The sequence below is a fragment of the Apus apus genome, chromosome 2 (assembly GCF_020740795.1).
Source record: "Apus apus isolate bApuApu2 chromosome 2, bApuApu2.pri.cur, whole genome shotgun sequence".
NCBI lineage: Eukaryota > Metazoa > Chordata > Aves > Apodiformes > Apodidae > Apus > Apus apus.
This window is the reverse complement of record NC_067283.1, coordinates 140,376,106-140,400,772: the sequence shown is the minus strand read 5'-3', so window position 1 is coordinate 140,400,772 and position 24,667 is coordinate 140,376,106. Positions and strand designations below refer to the sequence as shown.

At 38.0% G+C, this 24,667-nt stretch overlaps 1 protein-coding gene across 1 annotated transcript in view; it reads left to right on the top strand.

Moving 5' to 3' along the window:
* CSMD3 (CUB and Sushi multiple domains 3) overlaps nt 1-24,667 on the top strand; it is a 558,931-nt gene that overhangs the window by 257,430 nt on the left and 276,834 nt on the right. Inside the window, exons 11-13 of the mRNA XM_051611448.1 lie at nt 983-1,104; nt 20,301-20,404; nt 24,229-24,341. Coding sequence (XP_051467408.1) covers nt 983-1,104; nt 20,301-20,404; nt 24,229-24,341 — 339 coding nt within the window. The remainder of the gene's footprint in view (nt 1-982; nt 1,105-20,300; nt 20,405-24,228; nt 24,342-24,667) is intronic.

Here is a 24,667-nt window from a genome sequence, read left to right as displayed (position 1 = left end):
TCTGTACTCAAAGAGACCTGTGGAATGTCTGTCAATTGTCTGAGGCAATACTACCAAAATCCAGTAGAAATAGTTTTCAAGCTACTTGGATTCAGAAGAATGGTCAAAGAATATCTGAATGCTGCTGTATCAGAAGCCTTCCTAAACTGTAAATAAGTATGGCTAGTAGCTTCATCTTTGCAGCTTGTTTGTATTTTCGAATGAATGTTCATATTTTAATCACTCCTTTTTTTCTCAACTTTACAAAACCAAGCAATTGGCTTAATTTGTGGGGTTTTTTTAATGTGTGAGTTTTTGTCATTCACAAGCAGAAATGACAGTTTATTTCCCTTATATTATTTGTGATGTGACATACAACATACACTAAATAATCAGTTTGGTTTTCTGTGCTACTTTAAATAACCATAGAGACTTTGATTTGTAAATAAATGCCCTTTTATTTTTTAAAAATAGATAACAGTACTTTGTTAAAATCCTACATTTACAAGTTTCTGTTAAAGGTTTTGAATGCTTCAGTCATTGCTTCAATGGGTTGGACAGTGGTTACAGCAGAAAAAAAAGCTGACATGCCATACACCGATATATATGCACAAAAATGCACTGTGATAAAAATGATCTTTATGTTCTAGTATATAAACTCTTGTCCCTCAAGACATTAGTGAAGGTAATGACTTAAGTTATTTCTTGAAAGGTTCTTTTTAAAATAAATAGAGCAGTTTCTCTTACTGTAGTTACTCTTTTTACTCCAATAGGATATGTATATTTTTTTAAGATTATAAGCTTGGACAAAAGAGAAAATATATGCTACTTTATCAGAATAATTAATAATGAATATTTTGTTATCTTGTATGAGGTGAGTCTCTTTTTGATTAATAGTATTTTAATCTTTCACATCATGATTAATAATAATTTAAGAGTTTGGTTAATGAATCTGCTACATGTATTTTGTATGTCAATTAAGCAGTGAACTTTCTTTTTGCAGTCAAGACTTGCGGATTCAATCTTCAGGGACCTGGAGGCACTTTCACATCACCCAATTTTCCATTCCAGTATGACAGCAATGCTCAGTGTGTGTGGGTCATCACAGCTATCAATACTAATAAGGTATGTTTAAAATTCTGGCTTTGCTTTTAAAAAAACAACAACAAAAAACCCAACAAAACAAAACATTCAAAAAGCAACAACAAATAAAAACAAAACAACACATAAACACATGTAAGACCATGAAATTTTCCACTGATGCAATTAATCTCTACGGTCCAGCTGCTGAACTTAGTGCATTGCAGACATTTCTAAGAAATGGCTGGTATTAGATGGCTATGAACAGGTGTTAAAACCTGTTGTTTCTTCTAAGAGGGTTTTTCTTTTTGTATGCCAAGAAGATGCTCTCCTGTTTTTTTCATGTGATTCTCTAAATGAATTCTCAGAAGAAACTACCCAATTGTATGAATTAGCGTCATGGGTCTGCTAACATTGTTACGATCAATAGAACTGTTTTATGTGTAAGACTGTTTACATCACATTTGGCCTTGGACACTGTGAGAAATCACTGAAGTTCATGAATTCACTTTCATTTCATGGAGGACTGTTCTAAAGTTGTGTAATTAATTTATTTGTCTGAAGCACTGTATTAAAATCCCATATAGTTTATAACTACACTTTAAACCAAAACTACTAGGAATTTTGATAATGCCAGATAAATCAAAATAGAGCAATAAAACTAAGTTATTAAACCAGTTATTTTTCAGTTCAAGAGGCACAGGGATTGAGAGACGGGACGCAGCTTGATGCAAGCAAAATGTCATTTATTTTATACACAGGCTGCCTTTTATACACATTTTCACTGTCCATGCGAATCATGTTCCTGTTTCATTCGTTCCCTTAACCTGTTCACGCGCCAGTCATGCTCTCAGCATAACTCCACATAGGCTGCCTTTGTCAAAATGCTACTTTTTTAGCTAAGCACAAATTTCCTTATCTAAATGCAGGCTTAGCACATTCCTCTGCTAACATAGCCTTAGTTAGATTTACTGTGGCTTCTTACTATCTGCTTCTCAGGGTCAGTGCTTTTCCACTTCACTTTGCTGCATTCTATTCCCATGGTTTACGACCTACAAGGGCTGGAATATCTCCTCTCATTAATTGATCAGTGCTTTGAGTTTTGCTCCCCAGAATTTCTCCTTCAAAGAGGTACACACCTGCAGCAATGGCTATATTCTGTTTCCAGGTGTATAATTTTATTTTAACTGAGTGTGATGGACTTCTCTAGATGTAATAAAACAAAAACTACAAGTCAGGAATTTTTTATAAAGGATTATCAACATCTGTGTTTGGTGGTAAAGGGTTATATTCTACCTCTTAATTTCTGTCTTATATTGCCATCTGCATCACATTCCAAAAACTGATAAGAGAGGCCGAGAAGGCCTACCCTTTTACACCTGAGTACACCAGGAAGCCAGAGGACTCACTGAAAACCTGATTGCATTTCAGAAAACATTAGATACATTGGTGCATTTCTCCCTCTAATCTTGCAAAGTTGCATGGAAGAATATTTAATGAAGTGTTTAAAATATTCATAATGGAGATGGTAGATGTGTTTGGAGGGGAAGGGAAGGTTGTTTATTTGTTTTACCCTTGCTCTGAGGACTCTGACTACTAATCCAACTTATCCAATTTATAGATGACCAAAAATGTGTCAAGGGTCCTGGAAAGGTAATGCAGTCTCTTGTCCCACAGATGAACAAAAAGTTCAAAAGTTCCATTTCTCTGGCTCAAAGGAGCTCCATATTCTTGTTTCTGTAGTAAAAAATACTGTTAGCAAGTGAGATAAAATCCATGCACATCTAGAATTTCTGAGAAAAAGTTGTCAAACATGGCAGTAGATAGAATTTATATTGTATTGTTTGAGGAAATTAAAAGCTTTTCTTACAGTCTTAATGGTTTTTAAAACAACTCTGAGCTGTTGCATAGTGGGAATTTAACACCTTATTTGGCCAAATTTTCCATAAAATTTTCTTAAAAAAGCAAGGACATGTCTACATAACAAAAAAGCACCAAATATTATTTTATGTGTTCTACCTATCATAAAATCAAAACTTTTAAGCTCACAAGCTGTTATGGATCTACTGGCAAATCATAGGTGACTGCAGGTTTCAGATGTTAAGAACTTTGAAGTGTTAAGAATTACACTCGGCCAGAGATATTTCTGTCTTGATGCTGCCTTCCTTCTCCCTCCCTGAAAATTAACAATATGTTGATGCAGTGTCATCTTCAAAACTTCAGAACTTTATTTTGACCAAAAAGTATTTTTCACTGGAGTATTGAAAAATATTATTTGAACCTCATGAGATTCACCTGGGCCCACTTCTCCAGCTTGTCCAGGTCCCTCTGGATAGCATCCCATTCCTCTGGAATGTTGACCGCACCACCCAGCTTGGTGTCATCGCCAAACTTGCTGAGGCTGCTCTCACTGCCACTGTCAATATCGTTAATGAGGATACTAAACAACACGGGTCCTAGTATGGACCCCTGAGGAACACCACTCGTCACCATTTTCCATGTGGATATCGAGTTGTTGACCACTACCGTCTTGATGTGACCATCCAGCCAATTCCTTATTCACTGAACAGTCCACCCGTCAATCCCATATCTCTTCAATGATGAGAAAAGGATGTTGTGGGGGACTGTGTCAAAGGCCTTGCAGAAGGCCAGATAGATGACATCTGTAGGTCCTCCCATGTCCACTGATGCAGTCACTCCATTGTAGAAAACGACTACGTTGGTCATGCAGGATTTGTCCCTAGTAAAGCCAGCCTGGCTGACCTGAATCATATCCCTGTCCTTCTTGTGCCTTGTCCCATGATCGTCACAGGCACAGAGGTGAGGCTGATAGGTCAGTAGTTCCCAGGGTCCTCCTTTCTACCCTTTTTAAAAATGGGCATAAAAATGTTTCCTTTCTTCCAGTCACCAGGGGCTTCACCTGACTGCCATGACTTTTGGAGAGTGGAGACTCAAGGAAAGTGGCTTGGCAACTACATCAGCCAATTCCTCAAGGACTCTGGGATGCTGGATGTTGGAGTAGATCTAGAGCAGAGCCACAAAAATGATCAGAGAGATGAAGCACATCTCCTGTTAAGAAAGGCCGAGAGAGCTGGGGTATGAGTTGGAAGAGCTAGGTTAATGGTTGCTAGAGTTAGGTTATGGTTGGACTTGGTGATCTTAAAGGTTTTTCCAACCAAATTGATTCTATGATTCTTTTTAACCTGGGGAAGGGGAGAGGTTGAAGGCTCTTGAAGGCTCTGGGGACGCCTTTAGAAGGCTTCCAGTACCTGAAGGGGGCCTACAAGAAAGGTGGAGAGGAATGTTTTACAAGGGCATGTAGTGATAAGACAAGTGGTAATGGCTTTAAACTGGATGAGGTTAGATTTAGATCAGATATTAGGAAGGAATTTTTTACTGTGAGGGTAGTGAGACACTGGAAGAGGTTGCGCAGGGAAGTTGCACATGCCCCCTCCCTGGAAGTGGTCAAAGCCACCTTGGATGAGGCTCAGAGCAACCTGATGTAGCGGAATGTGTCTTTGCCCATTCAGGGGAGTTGTAACTAGATGATCTTTAAGGTCCTTTCCAACCAAACCGTTCTATGATTCTCTCATTTTCAGTATAAATAGAAAAAGTGTCTAGCATTGATTAGAAGAACTTAAACTTGTTGGGGTTTAAAGAAAAGAAGATTATTTTATAAGTTACAACTTTTTTCTAGCATATATCAAAGAATCTAGATGTATAAAGTTTTTGCTATACATAATGAGGGGTTTACTGTTTTGTTTTGATTTTTGCCAACATTGCCTAATTGTTATAAACAATTTAGATGTAAGAAATATTGTCACAGGCAATCATCTGCTTCCTTAACTTTGTACTGCATTACAGTTGGTCTCTTGCCTCACCATCAATCAGACATGCTGTTTATCCCCAAGTCTCATTGGCAGTAGAGAACCATGGCTAAATATCTCAAACATGGTTAGAGAAGACAGTGAGCATACTATTGAAAATTGGAGAAATTAAATAAAAGTCAGTTGCTACAGGAAGGTCATGTGGATGGGAGTCCATAATAAAACTCATTGATGAAGGTTCACCAACACATCCTGATATCAATGAGATCCATGTATTTTTATTGTTCTTGTGTATGTTTGTTCATTCTGATAAGGAGCCTGTTCCAGTGAGCTGATCTGTTCAAGAGAAAAAATTAAGATTATAACTAGAAATAAGTACACGATGTAACCAAGTTCTGAATAGTGGAAAAAGAAATATGGGCAATTTGTACATAGCTTCATAACAGTAAAATATCTGTGGTGGCTATATGGTATCATACCTAGATAAAAATGCTTGTATAGTTTTTCAATGAAAAATCTTCTGGACTTTTTCAACTGCTGCTTATTGAAAGATGTACTCTTACATTCTGTTTGAATCTGAAATATTCTGGGGCAGTTGAACTTTAATACAGGAAATTTACAATCGATACATAAGAAGTTCACTTTGGAAGAATGCTTTACCCAAATATTTTCATTAAGACCCTAAATACTAAAGTAATACTGGCATTTATGAGAGTCCATTCTTGCTACTTTCAGAAATACTTTTGTCCTTAGTATTTTTGGAAATTGTGTCCTGCGGGAAGCCCATCATCTTCCTACATACTAGGATGGGGCTGACTGAACTGAAACAGTCACTTGCATCTTGCTTCAGACTAGTCTCTTTCTCAGGTCCTATTATGACCTATTCACATACCTAGTAAAATAGAGTTGGTTTATCCAAAGACTAACTGCTCTTCTTAGAGGGAGGTAGCAGTTTGCAACCTCTGAGGTAGAAAATGGAAGCCTGAAACAGAAGACTTATTTTGTTTTAGAGATTTATGTAGGAAAACTGTAGGTAGAGAAAGGTCATGATTTCTGATGGGCTTAACCAAAACAGAGATTTTATTTTATAAAAAGGAAAAGTAATTCAGTTAATATCAACGAGACAGAAAACAGAGAAAAGCTTTTTCAGTCATAGCTGCTTCAATACAAATAAGGGTAAACTTTATCTACCTTTAAAAAAAACTATGTTCTAAAAAAAAAGTCTTTCAATTTCCCTGCACTAAATACCTATAATATCTCATCTTACCAGAGTGACCACTGAGTATACTGATTAGCATTTTTGCAAAAGCTGGCAACTATCACAATTTAATGTTCTGAATGTCAGTTCTTGAACTTAAAAAATTATCATCATTAAACATTTTCATATTGTTATAAAAACTGTGAGATTTTCTGTATTGTGTTGTGTGAATGACAGAACCTCATTTTAGCACATTTTATTGGGAATAAAACACGGGACAGCTCCCATGACTGGAATATATGTACTCTTTAGGGAAGATAGACCAACAGGGTGAGGTGGTGGTGTTGCGCTTTATGTGCAAGAGCAACTGGAATACACGGAGCTCTAGCCAGGGGAGGAAGAAGAATGGAGGGGAAACTTGTGGGTGAGAAATAAGGGACATGCAAATGTGGGTTAAATATTGTGGGTGTCTAATGTAGACCATCAAACCAGGAACAAGATGTTGATGATGCCTTCTCCAGACAGCTGGAAGTAGCCTGTAGATCACGTACCTTAGTGCTCAGGGTTGACTTCAATCACCCTGATATTTATTGAAAGCTAGGTGTGCTCAGTGTAGAAGGCTCTTGCAGTGCATCAATAATAACTTCCTCATGGAGGTGGTGGAAGACCCAACTAGGAGAGGTGCACTGCTGGCACTTGTATTAACAAATGTGGAAGAAGGGACTTGTGACTTTGGAGAACTACAGGAATGTTGTCAGGGTATGTAGGAATGCAACAAAGGGCAAAGTGCTCTCAGATTTAAACCTGGCTAAGGGAGTGAAAGAGAACAAGAAGGGCTTCTTCAAATAAATCGGTGGTAAAAGGAGGAAAAGGGAAAATGTGGGTCCACTGCTGAATGAGGTGGGAGCCCTTGTAACAGAGGATGCAGAGAAGGCGGAGTTACTGAATACTTTCTTTGCTTCGGTCTTTACTCCTGAGACCAGCCCTCCTGAATCCCCAACCCTGGAAGTAAGAGAGAAAGCCTGGAGAAAAGAATAATCTCCACTGGTCCATGAGGATGGGGTTAGAGATCAGTTGAGTAAACTGAACATACACAAGTCCATGGGCCCTGATGAGGTGCACTCAAGAGTGTTGAGAGAGCTGCTGATGCTGTTGCCCTACCACTCTCTTACCATTTTGAAAAGATCATGGCAAACAGGAAAGGTGTCTGAGGACTGGATGAAAGCCAATGTCACTCTGGTCTTCAAAAAGGGCCAGAAGGATGATCCAGGAAACTACAGACCAGGCAACCTCATCTCCATCCCTGGAAAAATGATGGAGCAGCTCATTCTGAAGGTCATCTCTAAGCACATGGAAGATTAGAAGGTTATCAGGAGTAGTCAGCATGGATTGACCATGGGGAAATCAGGCTTGACTAATCTGGTAGCCTTCTATGATGGTGTGACTGAATGAGAGATGAAGGGAAAGCAGTGGATGTAGTCTACCTTGACCTTAGCAAGGGTTTTGACACTGTCTCCCATACCGTCCTCTTCAGCAAGCTCAGCAGGTGTGGGGTAGAAGAGTGGACAGTGAGATGGACTGAGAACTGGCTAAAGAAAAGAGTTTGGAGGGTAGTGATCAATGGTGCAGAGTCCAGCTGGAGACATGTATGTACCTTGTGGAGTCCCCCAGGGATCAGTGCTGGGTTCAGTCCTGTTCATCAGTGACCTGGGTGAGGGTACCAAGTGTATCCTCAGCAAGTTTGCCAATGATACAAGATTGGGAGGATTGGCTGATTCACTTGAAGGCTGTGCAGCCATTCAGCAAGATTTGAACAGACTGGAGAGCTGGGCAAAGAGGAACCTAATAAGGTTCAACAAGAGTAAGTGTAGAGTCCTGCACCTGGGGAGGAATAACAACATGCACCAGTACAGATTAGGAGCTGACTTTCTAGAAAGAAGCTCTGTGGAGAAGGACCTTGGAGCCCTGATGGACAAGTTATCCGTGGGACGGCAGTGTGCCCTTGTGGCAAAGGACGGCCAATGGTATACTGGAGTGCATGAAGAGGAATGTATCCAGCAGGTTGAGGGAGGTCATCCTTCCCCTCTACTCTGCCCTAGGAAGACTACAGCTGGAGTATTGTGTCCAGTTCTGGGCTCCCCAGTTCAAGAGGGACAGGGATTTACTTGACAAAGTCCAGTGTAGGGCTACAAAGATGATTAAGGGACTGGAACACCTGTCTTATAAGGATAGGCTGAGAGACCTGGGGCTGTTTACTCTAGGGAAGAGAAGACTGAGAGGGGATCTTACCAATGTTTACAAATATCTGAAGGGTGGTTGTCAAGAAGGAGGGGCCATTCTCTTTTCATTTGTGCCCTGCAGTAGGACAAAGGGCAATGGATGCAAACTAGAGCACAAAAAATTCCACCTCAATGTTAGGATTAATTTTTTTACTGTGAAGGTTAGGGAGCACTTGACCAGGCTGCCTGGAGAGGTTGTGGAGTCTCCTCTGGAGACTAGAAAGACGTGTCTGGATACATGTGACCTGCCATAGGTGGTCCTGCTTTGGCAGGGCAGTTGGACTCGGTGATCTCCTGAGGTCCCTTCCAACCCCTACCATTCTTTGATTCTTTGATTCTACTGCTTTCAAAACCCGAACAGATGCTGTTTGTTGTAGTCACACAAATTCTGCAACTGTTCCATGACCTTTTCGAAACACCTTTATTGTTAACTGTAACAAAATGAATGATACACATGCTAACAGTCCAGACAATGAGGGAAAGAAAGATATTATCTGCTATTAATATGCTTTTTACAGAAAAAAAACAAACCAAGCCAAAATAAAATGAAAGGCCTATTATATAGGTTTGTAGATCATAAATCTGCAGAATAACTATTTGACAGATGGAGTGAAAATGTGGCTATTCTTCATTATAGCTTCAAATGCTCTCGATATTTTACCAATATAAGAATGGTAAATTATTTATTTCATTCTTAGTTAATACCAAAGAAATTACTTTTTTAATTGTATACATTAACTTGTTATATCCCTCTGCTTATTATGTAAGAAGAATGCTTCCAGCATTGTCTCAAGGCAGGAGTTTTAAAGCTGCACAGTTTCCTCAACTGCACTTAACATAAAAGACTGTTGTTAGACAATGAATGCTCTGGCTTGTTAAGATTTTTTTTGCCACTTGAGAATATTCAGAGAGCTTAACTAGACCCATTAGGCAGTAATTGCTTGATAACTGTTATCATAATGTAAGCATGCTCAAAACCAGTTTAAGTCAGGAGAAAGCCAAATAATGCGGAGATATTACTTGTCTGGTCAGTACAAATCCTATAGGGTTTTTTTACTTCTAATGGCAAAAATGCTATTTGCTGTGCTATGTTACAACCTAATTAATGTTGTTTGCTTAAATAGCTTGTGGGATAAGAAAATTGCAATTATGACTCTTGCTGTTACCCTTCAAAAGAATGGGCTACATAATCAGGTCAAATTTAACAACAGGCTAAAATAACCAGTGAAATCAGAATTAGGGCTAAAAATTACCAGACTTCAAGTGTTATGAATTATCCTTGCTGATTTTTTTTCTAATTTATGGTGACAGAAACACTGTGGAAAACATCAGTGCTAGAATGACAGCTTTTCTGACAGATACCAGCCATATTCCTACTACCTGACATTCACCACTATGCATGAATGAGAAAAATAAGCAAAAGATTTGCCTATAAAAAAATTAATCAAGCTTTTTTCCAAATTTGTAAGGAGAAATTAAAATATATAAGCTAATAGTTAAATTTAGATGATCAGAAAACTATATCCTGATTCTGTTAATTTTACATGGCAGGAATATAAATGTTGGGGTTTTTTACATTATTATGGGTTATTTTTTGTTGCTGTCATATTATAAATTCTGCCTTCAGTGTATTTAAAGCATAAAAGTATTCTTACTACTTGCATAAATGTATTCTTTAGAATGTATTCTTCTAGCATATAGTTTTCAAAAGTTTGCCAGTGTTATTTAACATTTTCATCTTTTTATCTGTTTCATTTTGAAATACTGAAATCAATTTATGCCTGAGATTTGGGAGATAGTTGGGATTTGGGTTTACTTTTACGTTTGGATATCTAATAATTATTTTACAATGTTTTGGGTTGTTTGTTGTGTTTTTTTTTTATTTCCAACATCTGTTTGGAAATCTATAATCTTAATTTTGTTGTAAATGCACAGCCTACATCTGGGCTCCCCAGTTCATGAGGGACAAGGATATACCGGAAAGAATCCAATGAAGAGCTACAAGGATGATTAAGGGACTGGAACATCTATTATATGAGGAAAGGCTAAGAGACCTGGGGCTGTTTAGTCTTGAGAAGACTTAAGAGGAGATATTATTAATGTCTATAAAAATCTGAAGGGTGGATGTTAAGCATGGACCAATCTCTTTTCAGTGGTGCCCTGTGATAGGATGAGGGGAAACGGCACCAAGTTACAACACAGGAAGTGCCACCTCAACATACAGAAAAACTTCATTACAATGAGGGTGATGAAGCACTGGAACAGGCTACCCAGAGAGGTTGTGGAGGAGTCTCCTTTTCTGGAGACTTTCTTGACTTGTTCCTGTGTGATCTTCCCTAGGTGTTCCTGCTTCAGCAGGGGGGTTGGACTCGATGATCTTCAGAGGTCCCTTCCAACCGCTGTGATTCTATGATACCGAAAATTTATGTAATCTGTTTCCAACTGCTGTGGTCTTTTACCTTCTGAGAAATAGTTGAAATAGTTCAAAATATCTGGGAAACACTTTGCATTATATTTTCTGCAAATCAGTGTATTTTAATCATTATCCTGTTTTTCATCCATGCTGATTAAAAGGCTAGTATTGTATTCTGAGATAATGGACTTCTATTCTAAATGAAACTGGAAAGCGTAAAAATCTTTTAGTTCTGTTTAGAACACATTCAGTTTCTTTGTAGTGTTAGCTACACTATTCTTTGATTTTGCTAATGAAAATTTTGATCCAGTTAAAAAAATCTGACTGACATATATACTGTAGTGTAAAAAAAAAAACAACTAAAAAGTATATGCGGGGGAGGGGATTGTTTCAGCATGTTAAGGGCATAGAAGGAAATTTCTGAGACAGGAAGATAGCAGGTTCAGCAGTAAGGGAATAGAATCAATTGTTGAATGACAGAATTTGGAGTAAAGAGGTATGTGCTTTTTCGTTCCACCTTTGCTTAAAACTTCAGATAGAATTAAAGGCTGCATCAGAGTTTTAGTTTTGTTTTAGTTTTAAAAGTCCCTTAAATTGGTCTAAGTTATGTCTCCCATACACTGGGAATGCAAACATGTTTTCTTATTTGTATATGGGCACTTAAGCTAGAGCTTTTAAAAAGACATATGCATATGACCCAGAGACTTTGATAGGAAGTTTCCAGTTCTTGCACTGTTAGCAACTAGTATGTTTCAGTCTCCTTTGATGAAGTTTTGGCACAGAAACTTGTCACTTTTCTCCACAGTTGAGTTCACTTGTTTGCTTTCATGAGAGATCTTTATAGTAAACTGTTCTGCTCAATATATACCTTTTTTGATAGCTGACTGGGAAATTGATCTCTTGGTAGTTTATTTGTTAATTCGTTTATTTTCTAGTAAGTGACTCCTTTAAAAGTTCATGGTACCATTCTATGATGAGTTAACAGGCACGGGCTGCCAGGTGCCCATCAGGTTGTTCTATCACTCTGCTTCCTCAACATCCCAGGGAGAGAAAATACAATGAAAAATCTCTTCAGTCAAGATAAGGACAGAGAGACTAGGTATCAGGTAACACTAGTTACCATAATTTGCAAAACATACTCAACTTGGGGAAATGAATTTAATTTATTGCCAGTCAAATTAGAGTAGGATAATGAGAAATAAGAACAAACTAAAATAGCACCTTTCCTTCACCGCTCCCTCCTTCCCAGGCTAAACTTCACTCCTGACTTCTCTTCCTCCCCCTGAGTAGCACAGGAAGGACAGGGAATGAGGGTTGCACTGTAACCATAACACTTTGTCTCTGCCACTCTTTCCTTCTCATGGTCCTCCCCTGCTCCAGCACTGCGTCTCTCACACAGGCTACAGTTCTTCATTAACTTCTTCAGAGTGGGTCCTTCCCATGGGGTTCCAGTCCTTCAGGAGTGGAATGCTCCAGCATGGAGGTCAACAGGATTACAGGTTCTTCCATGAACCTACTCCAGTGTGGTTACTGGCCAATATGGCTGTCCATGGGGTCAGAGCTTCCTTCGGCAAGCATCCACCAGCATAGACCTCCATGGGTTAAAGGGGCAGAACTTGAATTGTCTTCTCTACAAGCTATAAGGGAATCCCTGGCCTTGGTTTCTGTAGAGTTGTTTCTCACATTTTCTCACTCTTTTCCTGCAGCTGTTTTACAGAATTTTTTACCCTTTCTTAAATATGTTATCACAGAGGTGCCATTGGCTGGCTCGATATGCTCAGTTTTGTCCTATGCTGTGTCTGCCTTGGAGCTACCTGGAGCTGCAACTGTCTGACATGGGGCAGTTCCTCTCTCAGAGAAGCCACCTCTACAGTCCCTCCCTGCTGCCAAAACCCCTCATTAAGCCTGACATTGAATGTCTCCATGGATGGGGCCTCCACCACCTCTCTTGGTAACCTGTACCAATGCTTCACCGCACTTTTAGTAAAGAACTTCCTAATATCCAATCTAAATCTACCCTGCTCTAGTTTAAGGCCGTTGTCCCTTGTTGTATCACACTACAAGCCCTTACAAACAGTCCCTCCCCAACTTTTCTGTAGCCCCTTCAGGTACTGGAAGGCTGCTATAAGGTCTCCCCAGAGCCCTCTCCTCTCAAGGCTGAACAACCCCAAAGCTCAGCCTGCCTTCGTAGGAGAGGTGCTCCAGCCCTCTGATCATTTTTGTGGCCAGTCTCTGGACTTGTTCCAACAGGTCCATGTTCTTGTGTTGAGGCCTCCAGAACTGGACATGTGATAATAATTTTTTAAATTATTGTTTTATAGATCAGTTGTTGCTTATACCAATTGCTCTCCATATCATCAGCATCTTAACTAAGTTTGCTATGAAAGCTTCCAACCTGCAGATCTATGTTATCAAAGAGACATAGCATGAAAGGCTCACATAAAATTTATGAGAAAATTAATTCCAAATATAACAAATCTTGAAAAAAACCTTCCTATCAATACAAAAAGTACAAACCTCTCTTTTAGGAGAAAGAAATACACTAGAACATTTGTTGCTCTTATTGCTGTTTAAACTTATGTTTATCTAGGAGTGACATTCATCATAATGTTCTCAAATAGCTTTGGAGAATGATTTTCCAGTACTTATGAATGGTACTCAAAAGACAAGTTGACATGAGAGGAACCAGAGTTGTGAGTCTGTAATATTAATTTGTCTTATCACTGAATTGGAGATATTGTGCATTGCCACAGTAAAAATGTTGTTACTAAGAAAAGGTATTCCAAATGTTCTTATATATTGCCTCATGGCAGTGATGTACAACTGGTGAGTTGTAAATCAAAGGTCAAAACCAGACCTTTCTTGTGAGTGCAATGCCTTAGGAGATATGTAGTGTCTACCTATGATTTTATGGGTTGCAGCTTTAAAGTTTAGAAATTTATATTATTTTGGAGCTAGTCTTAAATCAGTCATCAAGCTGTTGTGAGGAAGCCCACACATGTCAATGGACCTGTTAGAGTGGGTTGAGAGGAGAGCCATGAAAATTAAGAGAGGGCCGGAACACCCATCCTATGAAGAAAGGCTGAGAGAGATGGCTTGTTCAGACTGGAGAAGAGAAGGCTCCAGGAAGACCTTGTTGGGGCCTTTCCTCATGTAAAGGAGGATTATAAGAAAGATGGAGAAAGATCTATTACCAGACCCTGTAGTGAGAGTACAGAAAGTAGGAGTTTTAAAGTGGAGGAGAATAGATTTAGATCAGATATAGAGAAGACATTTTTTATTATGAAGGTGATGAGGACAGGTTGCTCAGAGATGTTGTGGATACTGCCTCCGTGGAAGTGCTCAAGGGCAGATTGGACAGGGCTTTGAAAACCTGATCTAGTGAAAGATGTCTGTGCCCATGGCAGGGAGTCTTGGAATTGATGATCTTTAAAGGTCCCTTCAAACCCAAACCATTCTATGATTGGTCTGGATGGTTGCACTCAAAGTTGCAGCCAACAGTCCGTTGTGATCAATGGCTCAAAGTCCAAGTGAAGATCGGGGATGAGTGGCATTCCATAGGGGTCAGTACTGGGACCAGTGCTGTTTAACATTGTCAGAGACATGGACAGTGGGATTGAGTGCACCCTCAGCAAGTTTGTGGACAACACCAAGCTGTATGGTGTGGTGGACATGCTGGAGGGAAAAGATGCCATCCAGAGGGACCTTGACAGGCTTGAGAGGTGGGTCCAAGCTAACCTCATGAAGTTCAACAAGGCCAAATGCAAGGTCCTGCACCTGGGTTGGGGCAACCCGAAGCACAAATACAGGCTGGGAGGAGAATGGTTTGAGAACAGCCCTGAGGTAATGGACTTGGGAATTTTGGTTGATGAGAAGCTCAACGTGAGCCAGCAATGTGTGCTTGCAGCCCAGAAAGCCAACTGTATCCTGGGCTGCATCAAAAGAAGTGTGACCAGCAGCTCAAGGGAGCTGATTTTCCTCCTTTACTCTTTGTTCATTTCTGGAGCCTCCAATATAAGAATGACATGGAGCTGTTGCAATGAGTCCAGAGGAGGGCCGTGATCAAAGAACTCGAGAAGGCTCTGGGGAAACCTTATTTTGGCCTTGCAGTACCTGAAGGGGACCTGCAAGAAAGCTGGGAAAGGACTTCGTACAAGTTTCCAGCTTGGTGGCCCCCAAGCATATGCTAGTGTATCGGATTATTCCTCCACAGTGGCTGGATGTTGTACTTCCCCTTGTTGGACTTCATGAAGTTCCTGTTGGTTCATTTCTTCAGCCTGTTGAGGTCCCTCTGTCATATCAGGCACTGCTCTTGGTTTGATGTCTTGGCAAACTTGCTGATGGTGCACTCTGCCCCATCATCCAGATAACCTGTGATGATGTTAAGTAGGACTTGTCTCATTGATGACCCTGGGACATACCACCAGCTGCTGGCCTCTAACTAGACTTTGTGCTGCTGATTACCATCCTCTTAGCCCAGTCTTTCTTTCAGTTTTCAGTCCACCTCACTCTTTGTGGTCATACTGGTCATACTTCTATGCAAACAGAAAACTATAACATGAAAAATTAAAACATAATCTCTTCATGCTGTTATTTAAGTGTGCTATCCTTCAATTTTAAAACTTTTCCAATAGTATTTTTTCTGAGGATAGGGAAGGACTATACATTTGTTTTCAATTATTGTGGCCCCAAAGTGAAGAATTCTAAATGACCTTTACATGTAACTATTGGCCTCTTCAGAAAATTTAGTGACATCTAACACTGGAGATGAAAACAAAACAAATAAACAAACAAACAAACAAAAAACAGTGACCCCCTATCCCTTTTTAAAGAACTTCATGAAAGAAATTAGATCATGAGTTTAGCAATGACTCTGCACAGCAGAACTCATCTACTATCTGTAGGTTTGAGATTACTGGCAACCATTGACATGTCATACTCCTGGATAAGCCCACCTAGTCTTCAGCTAATTGCCAAAAAAGAACAGTTCTCCCAAAGATGCTATATCTGCCAGGTTTGTGTGGAACTGTTGGCTGCTTTACAGCATTTCAGATGGTGCTACTTAAAAATATTTATGTGAGTGAATTCTAGTTTAGATGTCCATAGTGTAGACATCCATATATAAATTCTTAATCTCATTTTATAGTCAAAGAGAAATAGGTATTTCTAAGCAGTGGCTGATCTAGTGTGTATTACCTACCTTTGATGAAATCGATCAGAATCCAGTATAGATGTTTGCACTGTGTATATCTACAGTTAAGTATGATGAATCCCATTGCCAACAAATGGACTCAACAATATAGAAGGAACTTTCTGGTTCAGCTAGTGAGTATCTATCTCCTGGAATTATCTTACAGCTTTGTGTGCCCCCTGTTTTTTCTGTGATGTTTTGTAAATCTTTCTTTCTCCTCATCTTTCCCCTCTCCCCCTTTTCTTGTCTTTTTTGATACTCAAAGACTAAATTGAATTTGAAAGGACAGAGGTGCTTAATATTTAGGCTGTTTCATTTTGGATTGTGTTATGTTCATGTAATAGGTGACCACTAAAGAGCCAATTGAACTATACTTATGCTACACAGCATAAGTGTATTAAATTATTGAATCAGTGAATTATACACAAGAGGCAGCAAAATAGTATGTACTATAGTTGTATTCTTGGCAGGATGTTATAATTCAGATTTGTTCCTTGCTATTAATATTATGTAAGATACATCTCATTATCATATATCTTAGCTAAATTTGTAAGTACTATTCTAAGGAGAAAATATTCATAACATATCTAGAAACTCCATGATCCTTTTACTGCTAAAATGTCAAATTTTGTGGAGTGAAAACATCACTATACATCTGAAAATATTTTTAGAGTTACATTTGCATTGGAAGCTTTAGGATAACAGATGTACATATCAAAATATATACAACTTTAAATCTTTACACTTCCCCTTCAGAAGCAGTTCTGAAGCACATACACTTGCTTCTGTTACCTACCATTCTGCTTTGTATATTTTGAAATTTTCAAAAGTTTAGTACTTCACGTGGAATACCACTTTCCTTTAAAAATCTTTAAGGAGCTAGTGCCATCAGTAACTAGACACACATTTAGAATTATAGAATCATAGAATCATTAAGGTTGGAAGGGACCTTAAAGATCATCAAGTTCCAACCCTGCCATGAGCAGGGAACCCTACCACTAAACCAGGTTGCAGAAAACCTTGTCCAGCCTGGCCTTAAAAAAAAAAACAACCTGATGATAGGGCATCAACAACCTACCTGGGCAACCCATTCCAGTTCTTCACCACCCTTATAGTGAAGAATTTCTTCCTAATACCTAACATAAAACTCCCCTCCCTTGGGATCTCAGAAGCCTCTCTAGGATTTGTAGAGTCCAAGATTCATAGAATCATTAAGGTTGGAAAATAACCTTCAAGATTACCAAGTCCAACCATCCGCCTACAGATCCTAACTACTAAACCATCTCCTGTAACACCACATCCACATGTTTTTTGAACAAATCCAGGGACACTGCCTCCACCACCTCCATGGGCAGCCAGTTCCAACGCCTCACCACTCTAAGAATTTTTTTCTTAATATTCAATCTGAATAATTAGTAATGCTAATCTGGTTTAAAAATATGTAGCCTATAATAATAAATCAGCACAGTTTTTTTTTCTGGGGTGCTTATTCTTACAAACCGTCACAGACTAAAATGTAGAAGTATCTTCAGGTTTTACTGTAATGTTGAACTGATTGAAGGATGCCACCTACCTTTGGTCTACCATTTACAGCTTTTTCAGAAAAAAAAAATAAATAAAAAGTTAGATGACCGGTAAAAGCAAATTTTTTTGCAGGTGTATTACAAAGTTTTAAGGTATTTATCCAGATAAATCTTGTTTTTTATTTTGAAAGGCTCCAGCATGCTCAATTTTAAATGCTAGTTTAATCAAAAAGCCTTTTCAGTATTCTAAAGGGAATAATCAACATAATAAGTATTGGCAAATTGAGCCGTCTTTGAGTCTGATCAAATTGCATCTGGCACTGTGAAACAAAGATTGTGAAAATATATCTTACCACTAAGAGTACCTGCCTTCTTCAGGCTAATTTGCAAAGATTTCAAGTACATTTTTTTATTGCAAATTTTGTACTTCACATGTCAAAGATTAACAGCAGAAGACTAATTTCACTAAAAATATACACAGTTTTTCACAATTACAACACATAAATACTTGTGCAATATATATGTGGTAAATTTTATTGGCTCTTGCATGTTGAATATTGGCAGCTCTGCTGTTGTTGCTGTATGTTACTCTTTCCCCATTTGTGCAAATTCCCTTAAAATTAAATGTCTTCAAGTGTCTGTCAACAAGAATGTTTGCCAGAGAAGTGGCAAGTCTACTTTGCTAACTCCAAAGTTTGTACTATAAATGTACTCAGGTTTGGTATTCTAAATCAAATTTGAAATGGGTTGTTCATTAGTAGGTGGCATACAGTTGTTTGCTTACCCTTTGAGGTTCTGCAGTTATGAAATATTTCATTTGAACTGTAAGGTGTCTGGAGTACTTATTGGTCACTGTTTCCAGCCCTCTTCCAGCAGAGGTATGTGTGGCATTATATACAAAATTTTATACTGGCTCAAGGAATAATATTTGACTTTTTCCTATACATAAAATATGATCCTGTTTCATGGTTATTTCTGTTTTGCTTTACTACTGGCAGTTTTATACACAGTTTCAGCATCTTCTTATATTCAGTAGATTCAAAAACTTATTTATTTGTGAGCATTGTTAAAAAATAATGAAAAAATATTACATTTCTCCAGGAAAGTGAAGAAAATATTTTGAACTTTAGTTATATGTATATATATATTATTTATTTTTTTCTGGTCAGTCTTAATTAAAAAAAAAAAAAGTATCTTGGGACACCTGTTACAGAACTTGTACTGCCCTGTCTTCTCCAATGAAATACATGTAGCATAGAAGATTGTTTATTGTGCTAAAAAAAAGCTGTTTCAGCTTTCTGACACGGCTCATAAAGACAAATACTGCAATTACAAAAAGGCAGATGCTTTATGTCAACTTGGTGGTACTCAGTTAATATAAAATATCTGGAAGGATAGTAATTTAAAAAATCACTCTTGCACTTACATAGAAATATGATAAGGAGACTAGATTTCTTCTTGTGTTTAATAGATTTAGGTCAATTAGCTAATTATGCAATTTTTCTTAATATCTTGTATGTCTTGTTATAAATACAAATTTAAGTTTTCTATGCTGTACACTTAAGTATTGATATTATTGCTAAGTGTGTTTTGCTTTTAATAAGTTAAATACACTTTCTACTTGAATTCAATACTAATATTAAATGCCCAGAAACTCCTCCAATGTTTTATTGGTGAGAGTATTAGTCCTATTCTGAGGTAACTGTACATCAAATTGTACATAATTTAAATTTAGACCAAAACTGGAGACTTTGGGAAAAAAAAAAAAAAAAGGTGAATGAAATATGTGTCTGCCTTAAATCTGGTTACGGATTTTAATTTAAATTCTTATGTCTAGGCCTAAAAATTCTGTGGCTAGAACAACACAAACTATCCAGAATATGTTTTTTTACACTGAGAAGATGAAGTAGATTTATGCTTTGTTTTGTCTGCTTTAATCAAGACAGTTAGAGCAAAGCAGCTACTTGCCTACACAATTCTGCATGTCCTCTCCATCTGGACCCTCTTAACTATTCCCTGGGGTATAAGACACATGTACATGCACACAAATACATGGACACACGCACATTTGTGTACGTGAATATGCCAAATTGGCTGTTCCTCAGTTTACTGATGTTCCTGTTTACACCTGTAAAGAAAAGTGATTCTCCTCCCTTTAGAACAAATTACAATTCTCAGAGCAAACATCAGTTTCTCTAACTTGCCTGTACTGGCTTTTGTTCATAGAAACGTGTCCTTCTTCAAATAATTACCAGAACCTCTGTGTAACAAAGTAATACAAGCTTTCTGGGGTGTGATATTAATTAATCAGAATGGCATCCATAGCTTTTACACAAACACTCTTGATTCTCAGTTGTAACAAATACTAAATATAATTTCTTACAGACATAAGTATTAAAAATTCCTATAAATTACGTTCTTCACCTTCACTGCATTTTCTCAGTTTTTATTTGAAGACAATTGTATTGCACAAAGTGGAATTAGTTATGTTGTCCTTTGAGTATATCTTAATCAAAATGTAATGCAATTATTCAGAACTATATTAAACATGTAGCAGCTACACAAATAAGTGAAATGGTTGTGCCTTGAGGAGGTCAGCAGAATGTTGATACCTTGGAGTTACTATAATTCGTATTTCATGAACCAAAGCTGTTGGGTTAATTACAATAATTATTTTTAAATATGTTAAAATTACATGTAATTATTACTTAGGAAATCTCATTTATTTACACAGCTGAAAAGTTTATTTAAACATTCCTCTCAGGTATGTTTCATATTTCTAAAATGTATTTGCCTATTTTATTTTCTAGGTTATTCAGATAAATTTTGAAGAATTTGATCTGGAGATTGGCTATGACACACTGACAATAGGTGATGGAGGAGAAGTGGGTGATCCTAAAACTGTGCTTCAAGTGTAAGTCTTTGGTATTTACAATTTGTGTGCATTGCAGAATGTAATGATTGTATTTTTTGACGAGAATAAATAGCTATTAGAATCAGGTAAATCTCAAGAAAGGGTAAACTTACTGGGCTTCTAAAATTACTGAAGGTGACATTTTAAATCCAATGTTAGATGTTTACTTTTCTGAAGACTGAAAGAGATGAGCCAGACATAAGAAAAAGATAAAACTAAAATCAGAATTTTTCAAAGACGTAGTCTGTACATTCATGTGTAGACATGTAGATCTTTAGGCGCTATTGTGCTCACTTTAGAAATGTGTTCTCAAATTAAAAGTATACAGGAGAATAACTGAAAATAGGTATACAGACAATTTACACAAAAACTTCTACAATCTCTAGCAATTTTAGTATGATAAAAGATGTACCATCGGTTCCTGATGTTTAAGTGGTTGGTACTTGGATCAGTGCTATTTAACATCTTTGTCAGTGACATGGACAGTGGCAGCGAGTGCATGCTCAGCAAGTTTGCTGAAGACACCAAACTGTGAGGTGAGGTCAACATGCTGGAGGGAAGTGATGCTCTCCAGAAGAACCTTGACAGGCTTGAGATGTGGGCTCGTGCAAACTGCATGAAATTCAACAAGGCCAAGTGCAAGGTCCTGCACCAAGGTCGGTGCAATCCTAAGCACAAATACAGGCTAGGTGGAGAATGAATCAAAACAGTCTGGAGGAGAAGGACTTGGGAGTGATGATGGACAAGAAGTTTCAACATGAGCCAGCAATGTGTGCTTGCAGCCCAGAAAGCCAACCTTGTCCTGCATCAAAAGAAGCATGGCCAGCGGGGCCAGGGAGGTGATTCTCTCCCTTTATTTGGCTCTTTTGGGACCCCACTGAGGTACTGTTTCCTGTTCTGGAGCCCCCAGCATAAGCAGTGCATGGATCTTGTGGAGAAAGTCCAGTGGAAGGCCATTAAGATGATCAGAGGGCTGTAGCACCTCTCCTGTGAGGACAGGCTGAGAGAATTTGGGCTATGCAGCCTGGAGATGAGAAGGCGTGGGGGAGACTTTAAAGCGGCCTTCTAGTGCCTGAAAGGGGCCTACAGGAAAGCTGGGGTGGAACTTTTTTAAAAGGGCTTGTAGTTAGAGGACAAAGGGTAATGGAACAAAACTGGAAGAGGGGAGATAAAGGTTTGACATTAGAAGGAAATTCTTTAGTATGAGGTTGATGAGGCACTGGGAACAGGTTGCCCAGGGAAGTCGTGGAAGCCCCATCCATGGAAGTGTTCAAGGGCAGGTTGGAAGGACCTCTCAGCAACCTGATCTAGTGGGAGGTGTCCCTGGCCATGCAGGGGAGTTGGAACTAGATGATCTTTAAGGTCCACTCCAACTCAAATCATTCTATGATTCTATGGTTAATTTCCCTGGTTGTCTATAACTCTGCGCCTAGAGTTATGAATTGAATGCAGTTCTGTGCATTTCTGTGGAACTGAGGTCTCTGCAGGGTGGACCAGTGTTAGGTTTTATTGCCAAGGGATAGAGGGGAACGAAGAAAAGAAATGGTGACTCCTTTATAGATCAGTCACAACACTTTTTCAGGATGTTTGGAAGTTTGCTTTCAGCACTGTGGCATTACAGTTGTCACAGGTGTCTCTTAATATAATACACATCTGGGCACTGATTCCTGTCACATGCATTTGGAAAAAATAATGCACAAGACATGTATCTTTGCTGTGTTGTGTGTGTTGAAATCTTCTGAATATCCTCTTTGTCTTCAGTGTAGTTATTCAGGGAGAATGTATGTCACTAGTATATGGGAGAGGTAGTTCTGGAGTCCTAGAGGAAGAGGTGGAAAACACTCTGCTGAGTGTCATACCTGTTCAGCTATTTAATAAAAAAGGAGGCGTCACAATTGCATCAATCCATTTCCACTCTGACAGTGTTCACTGCTCACCTTTTGAAAGGGAAGGTGTAAGAACATACTTCCAGGAGAGGAATCCATGTAATAAATCCAGGGTAGAGGAAGTCACATAAACCTCAGGAGGAAGGAAAAGATAATTTGTAACTGCAGAATGTCATTATTATCTTAAATAACTTCCTTCACGTAATGCTGATTTTTCTGGACCTTATTGCTCCATGGCTTAGAAGTCTTCCCAAATATTGTACTGGGATCCCTAAGCACCTAAAAAAGAGCAACAAGTGATTTCTGTGTTCTAGTGATTGATTCTTGTTTTCAAAAACACATTATCAAATTACTTTTTTTCCCCCCTCATGTGCTATCTAATTGAAACATATTGTTTCTGAAAACCCTATAATTTTTTTTTTAAAGTGTTTATAATTGACTTCAGAAACTAGAAATTATAAACTTTTGCTCACTGTTTATCATAGGAATTATTTCCCTGACATAACAAAGAGATTAGTATTCCCGGTGGCTTTATTACTCCCAAAGTGTGCCATCAGTCACCAGTGACAATTGCAAATCTCTGTTAGTCATTACATTAATGTTGTTTCTGAGGAACATCCTGTTAATCTATTAATTTGGCAAAGACTGAAGTCACTGAAGACACTTTCCCTTAGTGCAGGAATGAGCACTTAGAACGCTATTTTGGCCAAGCATTTACTTGTTCAATTCTGCCGAGAGTCGTTGTAGTAGCTCCATCTGTGAACACAGATGTGGGAAATAGACATGAATTTCTGACACAGCAGAGTATTTCATACAGACACAAGCTAAAAAAGACCTGGGGGGAGAACTAAAATTAACTGCAAATTACACTTAAAACAGTCGATCTGAAGTTTCAGCTAGATTTAAAGAATGGCTAGAACAGGAAAACAAAACAAAAAAAAACCAAAAAAATCCCAAAACTAACAGTTTTCATTCTGATGCAATCTTTTGCTTGTTACCTATCTTTCAGGAATAGAAAATGTTTTGGTACTTTCCACCACTCTGTTTTAGCTGATAAACTTACCAAATCTGGGACAAAGTTTGGGGAAAAAAATGCTATATAAGATATAACTGCAGCTTTTACAACATTCCCTTTTTGTTATCACACTATTTCATTCAGCAAACAGAATTAATATTTAAGATTGTATTGACTTGTAAATCTTTGCAAACAATGTGCAAAGTGAAAAAAAACCCCAAAAACCCAGAACCAAAACCAAAACAGTACCAATAGAAGGTTTTAAAGGTGTGACATCTGGTATTTTTGTTAATGAAGAAATGAATGTCAGCTGAGTCATTTTGGCACATTCTTCCACGATTGTGTTAGAGGTATAGGGAATACATGGACCTTCATAATAGTATTGCTTTTTAATAATAACATCTTCTACTTAAATAGTAAATGCAGGTATTCCGAAGTGGGTAATTGTCTACCAGATAAACCTTTTTTTGGAAGAATTACTGCAGTGCTTCATTACGAGCTTCTAGTGCCATTTGATATTCCTACATGTATCTGGGTCATGTGCAAAGGTCTGCCAGATTAAGGTTCAAGCTTGGGGAAAACACATGTCTTTCTGGACCAGCAGCTGAAAGTGAGATTAAATATTTCAATACAACACAAGTAGTAGTTGCTTCTGTTTATAAACTGCTCTCAAATCTGCAGACATTGGAACCTTGAGAGCTGTATTGGCTAACTAACCAGTTGATAACTAATTTGGTGTGAGCTGAATACAATTAATTAAAAAACCCCACACAACTAAACAAACAAGCAAACAAGAAGAAAAAAAAACAAACCAGCATAATAAAATACTTAGTAGTTATTTAGATTCCTTGCAAAAAGAAAAGCAAAGCAAAACTAGTTACTTAATTCTTAATGTCTTTACAGAATTTTTTTTCTGTCTATAGGCTAACTGGAAGCTTTGTACCAGACTTGATCGTGAGCATGAGCAATCAGATGTGGTTGCACCTTCAAACAGATGAAAGTGTGGGCTCAATCGGTTTCAAGGTTAACTACAAAGGTAAGGATGTATTATGGAAAGCTAATTTAATGGCATAGCAAAAAAGCAGCCAATATTATGCACTATTATTTTTTTTTCATATTAGGGCATACAGTCAATTTTCAGTTATTTTGGTTTTAAAAGTAAGAACATTAAAACTAAGTTTAAAAAATGCAAAAAATAAATTTGTTCTCTTTAAGGTCTTTTGTGATATGAAACCACAAGCTCTTTGTGTGTGTGTGTCCTTACAAAAGTTAATTTTTTGGCATATAGTTTTACATTTGCTTACTATTACTTGATGTTGAAAATGTTTAAAATGAAATTATGCTGTGATTTTTTCAAGTAAA